Genomic DNA, 17,139 nt, shown 5'->3' with positions numbered 1-17,139 from the left:
TGTACAAGTGATCGTGGGAATCACATCATCTATACAATAATTCATGGTTAAACTATAAGTGTAGCTTGCAATATTTTAATGACTTAGAATGTTTAATTAGTCTGTGATCGAAAGTAGCTTTGCAACGGCTTTAATAGTTCCAGGGAGTTTCTTAAATCTTGAAACTTGAAACAGAAATAGTTAAAGAATCAAGATGGAATTTTCAAAAATATTTTAATGACTAAGAATGTTTAAAATTTAGCCTACTATTCGTTGAACTAACATTAGACGCGCACTACATAACCTTTTTTTAGTAATAATCCTTATGAATGATAGATGAGTTGATCAAACTAATTTAGGTAAATTATAATTTATTTTGATAAATAATTCATTTATCACATAAGAAATTACTTGGAAATGAGGAAACAGTCGTCGGTACGAAGTTTTTCAAAAAGTATTCTGGTGTTGACTAGAACCCTCTAATCTATTGATTATTAGATTAAGAAAAATATCTTATCAACTAAGTTACGTTTTATTGTTGTTTCATATCTTTTTGATTCATAACTTAACATTTTGTATAAGGCAAATTTATTGATTTATTATTTTATCATTGCATAATTAATAGCTTATGCTTGACATGATTCACTATTTAAATAGTTACATATCTCAAAATTAATTGGTCGTTTCTTTGTCCGATAAAAATAATTATAACGGGCTCAATATTAATCCACTAAGCCCATTTACTAATTAAACTCCTAAAAAAAACTTCTATAGCCTTGTCCCATCATTTATACTATTATATGGTAGAGCAATTAAATCTAGTAAGTTATCATCTAACACGACATTTAAACATTATACTCACTGCATTCCACTTGACTCGACTCATTTCTTTCAAAGTGCAATTCTTTAGTTGAATAAGATTATTGTGTAAAGATGTGTGAACTATATATGTTTTTCACATAATATAAAGTGATTGAGTAAAAAAAGAAAAGAAAACAAATTATGTCAAGTGGATAACCTGAAATTAAATGGACCAAGTTAAGCAGGAAATAGGATGCAGTATGGTTGAAGTTGATGGTGTTGTGTGTGAGTTCTCAATTAAAGGATCACCTGAGATGCCAATCTCGGCCTTGCAGAGCAGCGAAATGAGTACAGAAGGTGATGTATGGTTGTCTCAAGATCCTAGTTTTCCATCCGAGGGCATTCTTCATCGCGGACATAGTATCTTAGCTCCAGCTCAATCTACTGTGATTGAATGAATCTCAACTGGAGAGGTGACGTGGAGCAGTTAGTCACGATCCATGGCCGTTATACCACTTACCCACTTCATGTATCAGATTGTTTACAGCATAGCTAGACGTGTTCTAGACTCTGTATATGTATATATCTCTGTTAATTCAATCAATTTATCTCTATCAAGCTTTCTTGTTATGCCTTATTCCCATCCTTTAATTTCTGCTCCTTTTCTCACATCTATGTATTCAATAAGCTGTCTTCTGTCTATAATCTATATTACTTGATCGGTTGATCCTGATTATAAATTTACAACTCTCCTTGTAAAATGCTCCCATAAATCTGCCATATGCAAAAAACAATTGAAGCTAAGACAAAATAAGTTTATTAAATTATACATTGGTGACTTTGACATAATATAATTAGCTACTAGTATTTACGCCCCCCTAAAAATGAGACTTTCATGTATTAATGCAAATTAGTAAAGTACAAGAGAGGAACAGAAGTTGGAAAGAGTACATACAATATTGTGTTTGAGAAATCTGGATATTCCAAGACTTGGCTTTTGCCTTATACACACACAAATGCTAATATAAAGGTTTCTTAACATTGGCCTGGAAAGAAATCTCAACTCATTGACAGCTTTGTTTACAAGTTGATCCACCACAAGAGGGAGCAGACGAGGAACGAACAGGTCAGTCCGTACTGAATAAAAACCGAATCTCATGGTTTCTTGATCAAATTTTTGCCATTTGCAGGGTGCAAAAGAGGACATACTGTCGAGGTTTCCAATTGAAAGTGAAAAGGATGCAGAGAACATGACCGATGAGTATTTGAGGGACATAATTCTCAGTTTTATCTTCGCGGGGGCAAACACTCTTGCTTGGTTCTTCTACATGTTATGCAAGCATCCTCTGATTCAAGAAAAGGTGGTACTTAGTTACAGAGGTGAGACCGAGGCAGCTCTCGATTCAAGATCCATTGATGAATTCGTACTCGGGTTGACCGAGGCAGCTCTCGATAGGATGCAGTATCTACACGCAGCTCTTACAGAGACTCTCAGGCTATCTTTCCTATGGTTGTAAAAATTGCTGAAATAAGACTCTATAACAGAACTAGGCTAAAAACAACATTGTTAGCGGAGTTTGCAGTGTGCAGATGAAGATGACATTCTGCCGGATGGCCACAGAATAAAGAAAGGTGACGGCATAAGCTACATGCCGTATGCAATGGGGAGAATGCCATATATATGGGGAGGAATTTGGCCCCAAAGATTACACTTTTCAGGATTCACTGCCTTTCAGGTTATTAGCTCTGTTTGATTTTATTTAGTTTTTTTTCATATGTAATCAATCTGATGAATTAATTTAATTAGGAAGGAATTTGCATACAGGCAAATGAAGATTATTGCAGCAACTCTTGTGATGTTCATGAGATTCAAGCTGAATGCAACTTACAGAACTATGTTCACTCTTTATATGGACAAAGGTCTCCCTGTCTACGCATTTTTCTCATTCAAATAACTATTTTTCAGGTTCAGTGCCATCCACTATTGGAAATTTATCAAATTTGGCATTCTTAGTTCTCTCCTCCAACAATTTATATGGTGAGCTTCCATCCTCCATATTCCACAACTACACTCTTTGAGTTACTTTTTCTACAATGTTTTGGAAACTCAAGCACATTATTTAACCCATTATTCATTTAATTTTCAGGTCATATACCATCCACTATTGCTAATCTAACAAATTTAATATATCTTGAACTCTCATCCAACAAATTAAATGGTGAGCTACTATCCTCCATCTCTAACTAAAAGAAATCAATCACTAATTGTGAACTAATTTTTTTTTCCAATAAGAATTGCTTTCTCTCTTTCTCCAAATTATATTCAATATCCCCCAAGAAATTAGTTATGTCTAGTAATTTGTAGTATGAAGGTTTCTCCTACTTACTGGTCCAATACCAGCATTTTGGAATCATGTGAGCTTTTCTGAATGCATATTAGAATCTGGATGGCCATGTCCAAAATCTTCTAGAGGGACACCGTTTAAAATGGAATCCTGTACATTAAGAGGTAATTTGATATGTGTGAGCCTTGCGACGCAATGAACATGAACACGAAAGAAGACAACGATATAACGTGGTTCGGCGTAAGCCTACGTCCACGGGCAAATGAGGAACTTCTTCACTAATCGATCAAAACAAGATTACAGTGTGGATCTGAAAAGCAAAACAAGAACAAAGAGATAACTAAGCTAACACAGCCATATTCTCCATCAACTATAGAACACTCTGTTTCACTCTTGTGTCTCTTCTTCTCACGGAATGAATTGAGTGAAGTAACTGCTGATCTCAGCTCTTATATGTGAGCTAACAGCCTCGGCTCCCAAGTCTTCCTCCGAGCCTCAGGTTAGTTGCAAACTAGCCGTTACAACTAATATTTGAAACCGATCCAGCTCACTCAACCGACTTGCCCTTTTTCAATTGCTAAGATGATGATTTGTTCTACCATATACTTAACAATTCTCCACCTTGGTTGATCAAATCAGCTCTAACCATTCTCATCTGCCAAACACCCCAGATTACTGACTGCTCAATCCCACCAGCCCCAAGCAATATTTGAACTTGGGTGCTGGGAGAGCTTTGGTTAACATATCGGCCGCGTTTTCCTCCGTGCTGACCTTCTGCACCTTCACCTTCCCCTTATCTATCTCATCTCTAATGAAATGGAGCCTCACATCAATGTGCTTCGTTCTTTCATGAAAGACTTGGTGCTTCGTCAGGCATATAGCACTGTTACTATCGCAAAATATGGTAACACATGCCTGCTCAAAACCAAACTCTTCTACCATTCCTTTCAGCCAATAGCTCTCCTTAACTGCCTCAGTTAAAGCAATATACTCTGCTTCAGTAGTTGAGAGGGCGACCACTGATTGTAGAGTGGACTTCCAACATATTGCAGCACCAAAAAAATTGAAGATATATCCTGTCTAAGATTTTCTGCTATCCAAATTTGAAGCGAAATCTGAATCGCAGTAACCGATCAGAGCATCTCCTTCATTGTTCTTCTTGGCTCTAAACAAAATTCCAAGCCCCTCAGTTCCCTTCAAGTACCTTAATATCCATTTAAGAGCTAGCCAATGCTCCCTTCCCGGATAAGCCATATACCTACTAACCACACTAATTGCATGAGCCACATCGGGTCTAGTACAAACCATAGAATACATAACACTGCCAACTATATTTGAATAAGGAATCCGATTCATATCCCTTTCTTCTTCAATGCTTTTGGGACACTGATCCTTGGATAGCCTGAAATGCTGAGGCATTGGTGTTGAAGTTTCCTTACTTTTCTCAATCTGGAACTTCTTTACAACCTTTCTGATATAATCTCCTTGAGATAACCACAACAACTGTCTGCTTCTGTCTCTAGCAATGTCCATTCCTAGAATTCGTTTTGCTTGACCCAAATCCTTTACTTCAAAAGCCTTTTTCAGTTCTGATTTCACCTTCTCAACCTCTGACTTCTTGGGCCCAGCCAAAAGCATATCGTCCACATATAAAAGTAAATATGTGACTGATTCTGTACCCTTATTCCTCACATAAACGCAGCTGTCAAATTTGCATCTGCTGAAACCAATCTGTTCCATATGCTCGTCGAATCTGATATACCATTGCCTACTACTTTGCTTCAAGCCGTAGATGCTCTTCTTAAGCAAGCACACCTTCTGACTATGCTTCTTGTCCACAAAACCTTCCGGCTGACACATATAGATCTTCTCTTCAAGTTTCCCATGCAAGAATGCAGTCTTCACATCTAATTGATCCAACTCCCAACCATTTTGATTAACTGCAGCCATCAAGATCCTGATGGAGCTGTGCTTAACTACTGGGGAATACACCTCATTATAATCAACTCCCTCTAGCTGGTTAAAGCCTCTAGCTACGAGCCTTGCCTTGAATCTAATTTTTGATCCAGCTGTTGTAGTCTCCACCTTCTTCTTGAAAACCCATTTGCAAGTTATAGCTTTCTGATCACTTGGTGCATCTACTAGTATCCAGGTGCCAATTTTGACCAGAGACTCCATCTCCTCATTCATAGCAATCAGCCACTGCACTTTTTCGTTGCTCAACATAGCTTCTTTGTAATTTGCTGGCTCTGTGTACTCAATATTCTCTGCCACACAAAGAGCAAATAATATGTATTCAGAATCACTATACTTTGAAGACGGTTTGGGAATTCTCCTTGCCCTATCTCTGACCAACACATAATCATTAGTTGTTGTATTACTGGTCCCAGCTTCAGTCTCCATGTTGGCTGCATTATCAGGCAGATCTTCTAGTCCCTCATCAACTTCCTGTGAGATTTCATTCTCACTTGAGATCATATTCTCTCTGAGCTCCACCTGAACACTTGTATCATCAGTGGTGCTACTGGATTTTTCTTTCTGTTTTTCTAGGAAAGGCATTCTTGTTTCTTCAAAAATAACATCTCGGCTAATTAACAACTTCTGATTTCCTGGCTCCAAGCACCACAGTCTGAAACCCTTCACCCCCTTTGGATAACCCAACATTACCCACCTAAGTGCCCTTGGTTCCAGCTTGCTCTGCCTCACGTGGGCATATGCCATGCAACCAAAAGGTCTCAGAGTTGAATAGTCTCCAGCCTTCCCATACCATTTGGAGTCTGGTGTCTCATGCTCCACGGCTGAAGATGGACTCTTGTTTATCAATTTGGCCGCAGTGACTGCTGCTTCACCCCAGAAAGTCTTTGGCATCCCAGAACTAAACAACATGCATCTAACTCTTTCCAAAATCGTTCTGTTCATCCTTTCTGCCACGCCGTTTTGTTGTGGATTGCTTGGCACTGTCTTGTGCCTTTTGATGCCTCTATCTTTACAGAACTCTTCAAATTCCTTACTGAGAAACTCTAACCCGTTGTCTGTCCTCAAGCATCTCAATGATCTACCCTTTTCCTTCTCAACATCCTTACACCATTGCTTGAAATTAATGAAGGCATCTGATTTTTCTTTTAGAATGTAAATCCACAGCTTTCTGGAATAGTCATCTATTATAGATAGAAAATACCTTCCACCTCCCGTTGTAGATGGCTTTGCTGGTCCCCAGAGATCCGCATGAGCATAATCCAATGGTGAGCTTGAAACATGTTTTCCTTTAGGATATGGTAACTTCTTACTCTTTCCCAATATGCATTCCTCACATGTTTGCATCTGTACCTAGCCATCTGTAACAGTTATCAGCCCCTTCTTTGCCAGTTCTTTGATGCCACTTTCACTGAGGTGCCCAAGTCTGATGTGCCATTGTTTCATGCTCATAGCTTGTACCACATTTATTGACCCATTAACTGCCTTTGCTGTCAGGTAGTACAAGTTGTTCCTTCTGAGTGCAGTCATAACAACTCTGCCCTCTTTAGATATCTTCATAACTCCATTGCCTGAACTCGATGTGTAGCCTTTCTTCTCCAACATACCAAGAGAAATAAGGTTTCTCTTGACCTCTGGGATGTATCTCACACCAGTCAACACTTTAATGCTCCCATCATCCAGCTTGAGGCTTACACTCCCAACTCCTCTGATTTTGCAAACCTCATTGTTGCCTAGAAGAACTGATCCTTCTCCCTCTGCCAGTTCTTGATACCACTCCTTCACCGGGCAAACATGAAAGCTACAGCCCGAATCAACAATCCAAGAACTCCTATCATCCCCCTCCATCACATTTAGGATTTCAGGAACATCAGTTGCCTCCACACAATCAATTGTGTGTGATTCCTTTTCTTCCTCAGCTTGTTTCTTCTTCCATGAGAAACAATTTTTCTTGAGATGGCCCGGTTTCTTGCAATAGTGACAAGACCGAGTCTCCTTCTCCTTTGATTCATTCCCGGTCTTGGCTGACTGTTGATTAGGCTTTTGGAATCCTTCCTTCTTCTTGAAAGGCTTTTTCCCCTTTGAGAATTTGACATTCAAAACCTCCGCATTCTGATCAGTAGAACCCCCCTTCTGATTTAGGCGCTGCAACTCCTTACATTTTAAAGCTGACTGCACTTCTTCGAGAGAAATTGTAGCCACTCTTCCATAAAGCATGGCGTCCTTCAATTGATCATACGTTCTTGGCAACGCATTGAGGAGGATGATCGCTTTGTCCTCGTCATTCAACTTGACATCAATATTCTCAAGATCATCTACGATCTTGTTAAATTCCTCCAACTGCTCACCGATCCCCTTTTCCTCCACAAACCGGTAAGAATACAACCTCTGTTTCATGTACAACCTGTTTGCGAGAGACTTCGTCATGTAGATCGATTCAAGCTTTGTCCATACACCCGCAGCGGTGGTCTCCTTGGCTACTTCACGCAGCACTTTGTCTCCCAAATTGAGGATTATTGCGCTGTGAGCGCGCTCCGTAATCTCGGCTCTCTTGGCCTTCTCCTTCGGATCTTCGATTTCCCCTTTCGGATCTGCTTCGTCTTTGAGTGCATCCGCCAATCCGTGCTGCACCAGCATCGCACGCATCTTGAGCCTCCATAGCCCAAAATCGTTCTTCTCCGAGAACTTTTCCGCCTCAAATCGTGAAATCGCCATCGATCGCAGAACTCACCCTTTCTTGGTCTCCTCTTCCCACAGACGGCGCCACGTTGTGAGCCTTGCGACGCAATGAACATGAACACGAAAGAAGACAACGATATAACGTGGTTCGGCGTAAGCCTACGTCCACGGGCAAATGAGGAACTTCTTCACTAATCGATCAAAACAAGATTACAGTGTGGATCTGAAAAGCAAAACAAGAACAAAGAGATAACTAAGCTAACACAGCCATATTCTCCATCAACTATAGAACACTCTGTTTCACTCTTGTGTCTCTTCTTCTCACGGAATGAATTGAGTGAAGTAACTGCTGATCTCAGCTCTTATATGTGAGCTAACAGCCTCGGCTCCCAAGTCTTCCTCCGAGCCTCAGGTTAGTTGCAAACTAGCCGTTACAACTAATATTTGAAACCGATCCAGCTCACTCAACCGACTTGCCCTTTTTCAATTGCTAAGATGATGATTTGTTCTACCATATACTTAACAATATGGAACCAACTAGCATTGTTCGTTAAGTTTGATCATGACAAAAATGAAGCCAACATACGATGCTAGCTCCCAGTTTTTCCACAAAAATTGGTTTGGCATAAGCACCAGTGACGGCATGCATAGCATCAAATGTGAACCAGAAAAGAGTAGAACGAGAATATTTGAAACAACTTTAAAACAATTGTTTGACTGAATCCAAGAATTCTTGCTAAAGATTATATTGAACCAAATTGTTCAGCAACATTTATCAAATATATATATGTAACTAAAAGCCTCCTTTGAGAGAATGTTTTTTCAGTAGTAGCCTGAAAGTCATCGAGGATTTAATCGGAAAATAAGCTTGCTAGTCATGCACAATAAAGGACGATTCTTTGTGAATTTTGAGAGGTTGACCTAGAATTCTGTTTCTTGACCTTGTAGCTTGAACTAGAATATTCCTCTTTATAAAGAATGGTCGTCCTAATTAAAAAAAGCTCACAGTGAAACAGCTCTACAGAAGAAAAGCTAAAGCATCAGATACATACAAAAAGAGTGTTTCCGTATATCTTATGTGGATAGTATACCATCCCTGCAGTTACAAAATTCAACCCTCTATTCAATACTTGTTTTCAGAAACGCATAATCTTTATGATTCAGAAAGTGGAAGCTAATCAAAAGAGTTCCAATAGAGCCATAGTCTAATGATAAAAATGGACCATATTTTTACTACATAAGCAAACAGTTGCATTTGAGATAGTAGTAATGAAACATTGTAATTCCAACTTGTCGAAATAGAGTATTTTAAAGATGTAGTAATGAAACATTGTAATTCAATAGTAGTCCATAAAATCATAGTGCAAAACAAAAGAAACCAAAATTAGTTCATAAATCGTAGCTAGCTAGTGTTAATGTGGATTTGGAGTGAACCAAAAGGTTTTCGCAAACCCGGGGCATATATGAGATGGATGAGAGGGAAAATAGATGGAAGATATCTTTTTATCCACATAATTAAAGATGCCAATATCATGGCCGAGGCCCCATAGTGGCACATGACCACCGAAATATATGGAGTCGGGTGTCAAGCTGAAGTCAGCCGCCGGAAGCGCGAATGAGTTGTTGCATCTGACAAACATTGCCAAACCATCCAATGAACCCTCCATTTTGGTGAGTGTCCCTTTGTTGGCATCGATCTCATAGACTTTGAAATTAAATGTTTTTTCTGTGTAGTGGTTAAGACTATTGTAGGCTTGTTTCATGGAGGATCCGTCGGGCCCGATTTGCCTGTAGATATCACGCTCCATTAGAAATAGGCGGTCGGAATGCTCGTCCATCACCAGATAGTTGTGGTGATCAGATAATCTTGTGTCAACATTGAAGGGATGCTCCCACATAGAGGAGGGAGATTCGAGGTCCCAGCACTCGCCCAGATAGTTGTGGTGATCAGATAATCTTCCGTCAACCTTGAAGGGATGCTCCCACAGAAAGGAGGGAGATTCGAGGTCCCAGCACTCGACCGAGTTACACGTTAAGCAGAAGAGGCGCTTCTGGCGGGCGGAGTAGGCGATATCACAGTAGTCGACTGGGTTGCACACGGGGAGCCAGGTGCTGCTGTTGTGGCTGGGGAAGCAGAGCTCAATGCGGGTGCTTTCCCAATCGTAGGTGAGGATGGCGCGGCAGTCGTGGGCATCGGGAGAGGAGGAGGTTAGGATAATATTGGAGGGATAAGGGCAACTAAGTTTGGGAAGCTTTATATGGCGACCGGTGATGGGATTGGAGAGGAAAGCCAGTTGGCTGCCTAGATTGAATGATGCCATCCAGCCGCGGCTACATCCCAAGTGTATTACCCGGCCTTGTGCCCACGCCGGCGGTGGCGTCTCCTTCTTGATGCTCACCACTTTCTTCTCCGCAAGGCTGTACAACTTAGTACTACTCCTAGTATATGATGGTAGCAACAGCCAAGGGAATGTCGAATAATTCCTATTCCTATTCCTACGGAATATAAATCGGAGACTCATTGGAGTATACTAGTACAATAATATCCCTATCCCTATCCCTATCCCTATCCCTCCCTCCAATTAATATAGGAAGATTAACTTGAGCTACAAGTCTTACGATTTTACTGTAATTAATATTAATATAGGTGAATGCGTCTTAAGATTTTACTGTATAATTGAATTCAAAATTGTTATAACTTGCGCTCCAAGATATCTCTTAACTTATAGTAGGAAGATTTTATTTGAGACGTACGGATTAATTTGAATTTAAGATTTAAATTTCACCCTAACTTGCGCTCCAATCTATTAGTACTACTTATTTAGGCAATAGATAAATGATTAAAGGGAAAGAATAAAAAGATGAAATATAATTAGAAATCCCTTATTAGGAAGAATACGCATGGTCAATGAATTTAAACCTTTATTCTGAAATTTCTCGGGACTCACTCTTATACACAACCCAGGATTTTGTTGTATTTCTCTCTCTTACATAACTTGTGCTTCAAGTCTTAAGATTTTATTGTAATTAATATAGGATGATTAATATTTGAGATTATGTATGTAATCATGGTTAAGATTTTATTCGAGATATATAGTACTATATAATTCAATCTTATAAAACTTGCGCCTCAAGATTTACTATTTGAGACATACATAATTAATTAATATTAATATAGGAGAATTAATTTCAAAGATTTCATCCCAATCTTATAAAATAGTTTGTTGAATATACGAATTAATAATAGTAGCTATATATATACCCTATAATGCTAATAATCAACCAATTACGCAAATGATGAAAAAGCTACTAGTATTTGGAGGCAGATTATATGGGCACGGGCGTAGGATGATGAGCACGAGCACGAGCACTAATCCAAATCCAAATCCATGGCTGATGCTGGCGCCCACATTCGACAGAAGGTGCGGTGGCATGGTGTACAACTTCTACAGCCTGGCCGACGAGGAGGTTGTGCTGATCAACAAGTACGGCCCTGGACCGGAGCCTCCGGAGATCCCGGACGACAACGCGCGGGTGGTGGGGTCATCCCACGGGTGGCTAGCATTGATGAACTACCGCAACGACGAGCTGTTCCTCTCCAACCCCATCACCCGGCGCCACATCAGGCTCCCCCCAATCCAGTCCCTTCCTGACCCCGTGGCGGCGATCTGGCACGGCGGCACACCCATGGTGTCGAAGCTAATCCTGTCTGCAGCCTCCCCCGGGTCGGAGGAGTGCCGCGCCATGGTGTCGTACGGGCAGGGCGACCGGCTGGCCTTCTGCTGCCCGGGGCACAGCCAGGAGTGGGTCCCCATAGGGAAGCCATACATGGATTAGGAGCACAAGGCCTTCAACCTGGTGTATCCCAAGTCGTACGCTGACTTCGTGTGTTCAAGCAAGAGCAATGTGTTCAGTTGCTTGACCAAATCGGCGCTCCACGAATCGGGGCTGGAGGAATGGGACCTGACGGACATGGATTCTCCCAAATTAGCTTGGATTCAGACACACGCCCATCCGATGCCGATTGATGATAGGCACTTGAAAAAGGATGATCTGGTGAAAATGGATCATCTGGCGTATGTGGAGCAGACGGGTGAGCTGTTCCTGGTGGCACGTTTTATCGACAAATACCTAGACAAAACTCACTCTTTCTCTACACTTAATATTATAAAGGAGGAGGATGGATGTGTGATCTATAGGAAATGCCCATCTTCGGATCTCGCCTTGTTTCTTGGAATCAACCACGCCTTTGCCATCTCCCATTTCAACCCCAATTCCATTCACTTCACCAACCATATAAAACATCCTCCAAATCGACATCTATCAGATGTCGGAATCTACGACTGCGCCAACCAAACTCTCTCCAATTGCTACTATCCCTTGCATCACCCCAATACCCATACTCTTGTTCTACCCAGACCCATTTGGTTTACTCCAACACTTGCTTCATTCTAGTATTATTATTTTTGGGCTGCAACATGTTATTACGTACATGAGTTAGCCTATTTTTTATAATCAACAATGTGATACTTATTATTTGTTGCTATGCTGCTAACATATTGGATTTTGCCGAATGTACGTACATTTTCCGAGCGCAGCTACAATTTTCTTCAATTGAATTTCTTGCTCACATTCCTCAATTTTTACCACTATTTTCAATTGAATAGTCATAGTTTGTATTTCAAACAAAATTTTATTTATCAAGCTATCATTCTCTGTAGCATTTATAGAGTTGTGGGAAAAAAATGTCAAGGAACAAAGAATGAATAATCTAACGAGGAATATCACTTTCTCATTTTGCCATTTTGGTACGTCTCGAAAATTTTGCCTCATCCCAATTTTACTCTTATAATTGGTTTTCAATCATTAAATTCCACATAATTTTATCTTTAAGAGATGGTTAATGATATAACTATTACAATTGGATTTAATAAATTAATATTTGCATCAGAATCTTTTAATTTACATTATCACATGGTTACATTGTTGAGTAGAACTGAAAAATTTTCATTATAAATACAAGAAAGAAACTAATTTAATGAGAAATAGTAGTGTCAAGTTCTAACCTCAGCATATTACATAAAGATTAAAGACCACTATTCAACATGAAGTGCTCACAAGAAGCTTGTGGCAACACTGAGGTCATTCAAGTTGGACATGATCTGCATCCGTGTCGTACCAATCTGATTAGCAATTTCAAGTTGATTTTCGAGCGCCACCATTTCGAAACTGCCAAAAGAGGGTAACTTTTTATTTCATAGACAGAGAAATAGGCAAGTAAAGATGTGTGTGCGAAAGAGTAAGATACGTAGTGCACGAGTAGCTCACAATCGGCAATGCTGTCAGGACCTGGGCGATGAGCCTTTCCATTCGAATGGAAGTGTCTGAAAGATCGTGGATTTAGTCCAGCGACATGGCAGACAGAATCTACAAGCTTTTTCTGCAATGACTGCAGACGGCGAAGGGTAAGTTCCTCCAGAGGTGCAATGCAGCCAATGCTGCCTTCCAGGGTACCAAAAAGTAAGGCAAATCGGTTTGTCTTATCAGAGCCAGGCATAGTTCGATCAGCAGATGTGGGAAGAAGCTGCAACCGTAGAAATTTGGTAATATGGGCGCCAATATGAAACTCAGCTCTCGACAGAAGCTTCTGTCCTTTCCAGCTCTCTGATACTTTTGGAGCATAATAGAATATCTATATGTTGCAAAAAGGGTTACCAGTTATCACATATAACCATTTATATATACGAGCATATCACAAATATTCAGAAAGAGAAAGAAGAAACACTTATACATATATTTTTTAAACTAAGAAGAATATACTTCACTTGCAATTACCAAAATAAAACACACATATAAAACACAGTATTAAATAGAAATCAAAAGGCAACCTAAAAAGGAAAAAAAAAACACTCGATATGTTTCATTATTTGTTCACAAATGTGCTAACCTGAACATTCTTCTGGTCATCTGAAACAGTGAGGCTGAGTGTGCTTCCATCGATCAAAAACTCAGTTGCTAAACAATCAAGTGACCCAAAATCTTTTGTCAACAGATTGAGTTGAGAGCCCTGCTCTTTCCAACTAAGAAAATATATGCTTTTGTGAATATCGCCGAGAAGAATAAAATTTTTAACCTGCACAATTTTTATGATTAACAGCAAGTCCAGTAAAAAAGCTTGAAAGTTCATAATGAAGCTACACGGCTGCATCTCTTATAGAGTTTTATAAAACCAAATAGGGTATAACCGATTGCAACTAACAGGATAGAAAAGCATTTTAAGTTGAAAGTTAAACATAGATTTCCTAGGAAAACTCGCCCAACACATAAGCTTTTTCACTTTAAGTCTTAACAAAGATGAAAATCTAAGCAATTGAAAGAGCTTGTCTGCTATCTCAACTGCATCAACTGAAAATTTTACACTGGCAACATTCAGCTTCCTTGCAATTAAAATTCGAGGATGTTGGCAACACCATATTCAGTGAATCAATAATCTTGAAAATATTTAAGATTTTGATGTCCATACTGAACAAGAATGACTAGGATGTTCAGTTGGGAACAAAGCAATTATAAATAGGACAAGTCATGCCTCTGCAACCATTAACCTACCTCTCTCTGTATAGCAAAATGCACATGATAGAATTGCTTGTCGTTAATTCGATTTCTGAGAATTGAGTTATTGACTAGTGAAATTGGATTCATGTAGATTTCTCAGTCACTATTGAACAATTTGAAATTTGTTGCCTTCAACTACAGTGTAGAGGCATGTTATGAAACCACTTTGTTTAAGAATTTCATTCATGGAATGTCGATTGAGATCATTGTGAAATTCATGAATAACACTTTTCTTACTTTTCACATTTATAAGGTTCATCATTCATCTTTCATGAAATCCCCTGTTATAAATTTAAATGCATACAATTTTTTCTTGAATCTCTCTCTCTTTTTTAGGACATTGTAGGTACGTCCATAAGTTCTAATCCGCTCACTTATGCATGTTCTTATTAATGTACGAAACATGGTTACTCACAAGATTTTTTGCTTATGTTTCTCAATATTTGTGTAGGCAATCTAAAATTGCACAATAATTGCACAGATGTTTCTGTCCATGACCGAAGAGGTATATTATAGAGCATATACATCATATATAGCTAATCTTGAAAGTTACATGTAAATTTTGAGAATTGTTTTGGCTGATTTCTGAATTTGTCGATGGGATATTTTGCAGTTTGACATGGGTGATGTTCTCATCAGTGGTAAACAAAGTAGTGGTATCACTGGTATGTCACACCACATTTTTCACCACATTTTATAGATTTGATAAAAAAATGTGAGATACATGTTGTATGCATTTTGTAGACTATTGCACCTAAGGATGTACATCATTTCTGGATTCTGTGACTTCTCTTATAGCCGCTCCAACAATATTTGCTATGCTTCAGTAATCAGACTAGTAGATGTTAGGACTAGTAGATTTATGGTAATGGATCATTTGTTATAGACTGATAGCCATGATCAACCATGCCATAGAAGAGTCTGGAGTGGTAAATCAAGAATGCAAGTTTGTGGTTCAAAAATATGGCTCTCTATTATGGATATTCTCTTGAAAGAGGTAACTTTTTTTGGTTTTGATGCTCTACATTTGTTCCCAATTTCTGATGTTGCTCTCAACCATGGTTTGGTATGTCTACAGTTGCAACCAGATAATATATGTGGCCAACTCGGGGTGTGCGCAACCCATGGAGTAAGGCTAGTGCTCGTCTTCATAGATAGTTGAGCTTAGATAAATTAAATACATGATAATTGAGGTTTGTGTAGATGGATATCTGATTTTCAGATGCACAAGCTTTGCTCAATGATAATTGGAAGGACTGAAGAGAGAAGAAGGTAGAGATTTTATCAGTCCAAGAAGTTGCATAATGTCCTAATCTCGATTTACTGTTTTCGAAGTTGTAATTTACTTATTGCGGGTGTGAGGGGTGTTTCACCTAATCATATATTTGTATCTGTGAATGTTTTCTTAATTGTTAATCAATGAATTTGTAAACTAGAAAATAAAATTTGATATTTTTTTTGAAATATGGATTACTGTTAGCGACGGATTTTTTGTCAGTAATAAAATTTGAGGTTTACTAACAAGCTTTTTACCACAGTGCATTCTGTCAGGAATCTGTCATTAATTTCTTCTTGGAGGATATATGGATTTTACTGACGGATATTTCCGTCACTAATTTCCGTTTTTTGTTTTGTAGTGTACACTATTTAATGCGTCACTAAGTACAAATAAAAACGTCTTAAATATGATGGAGACGCATGTTAAAAGCGTCCCAAAAATTAACTCACCGACGCTAGCTAAAAGCGTCATGGATTTGGCACGCTCCAAGGACACTTTTTAAAGCGTTGGTAATGTATTTAGTAACACAAAAAAGCGTCCTCAATTAAGAGAAAAAGCATCCTTAGAGCTCTGTTTTTTTATAGTGTTAGTCTCAATTATAGACAAAATGATGCCATATTGATCGACAACCCCATTCTTGAAATCCAAGTCGAATGATATGATTTTAAATGATAAAATATGTCTCATAAATTTGAAAAATGACTCACCATAAGCAATTGTTACAAATTTCAATGGTTCATAAATTTTTAAGATTAATATTATAATTCATTTAAAGTTTATAATGTTTAAAACTAATATCCTTCTAAATGTCTAATAAACATTTCCATTCGAATAGAGCTTAGTCGGTGAATTTTTCCATTTGAATGAAAATGTTAGTTAGCTACATGACAAATATATTATGGAGTAAATATTTTTGTATGTGCTTTCTATGGTTAGGTAGGATTTAAAAAGGTTGATTATAGTACTAAGTACATGAGTTAAAGAGTGTTTATAATGAATATGTATTTAGGTTTGAAACTAATTTTTAGGTAGGATTTGGTATGCATGATAAAGCGAGGAGAAAGAAAGAAAAAAATGTGAATAATAAATTAAGAATAGTTTTAGTTTTTAGGTTTGAAACTAATTTTAGTGAATGGAACAAATTATCTTTGATAGAAGCAGCATTTGGATACATTATTTTATATCATAAACTAAAAATCGTGGAAAAAATGGGCGATAATATGACTAGAGTTGGTACACCACAAATAAGCAATTAAAGAAATATTGAATAAGTTGATAAAAATATTGAATTTGACAAAATCGAAATACTAATTACTATAGTCAAATATTAAAACAACGTTTTAAGAATGTTAGCACATTGCTTATATTGACATTCTACTTGTATTATATTGACATATTTTATATACTATGTTGACATTTGTGTTGTATCAAAAATATAAAAAAAAAATTCAATTTTTTTTTTAAATTTTG

General features: G+C 38.3%; 1 protein-coding gene across 1 annotated transcript; it reads right to left on the bottom strand.

Moving 5' to 3' along the window:
- Positions 1–9,190: 9,190 nt before the first annotated feature.
- On the bottom strand, positions 9,191–10,300 carry LOC148931476 (uncharacterized). Its single transcript, XM_089064796.1, has one exon. It carries the CDS (start codon positions 10,298–10,300, stop codon positions 9,191–9,193), a length of 1,110 nt encoding a protein of 369 aa, XP_088920922.1.
- Between the last annotated feature and the right edge of the window lie 6,839 nt (positions 10,301–17,139).

Source organism: Salvia hispanica, chromosome 2 (genome assembly GCF_029641045.1).
Source record: "Salvia hispanica isolate PSC_SH4W2 chromosome 2, Shi_PSC_v1, whole genome shotgun sequence".
NCBI lineage: Eukaryota > Viridiplantae > Streptophyta > Magnoliopsida > Lamiales > Lamiaceae > Salvia > Salvia hispanica.
Note: the sequence above shows the minus strand (reverse complement) of the source record. Positions and strands in the feature narration are given on the sequence as shown.

What these genes read in the sequence shown, in the direction of transcription:
- LOC148931476 (XM_089064796.1), bottom strand. Translation starts at nt 10,300, where the DNA reads ATGAGTCTCCGATTTATATTCCGTAGGAATAGGAATAGGAATTATTCG.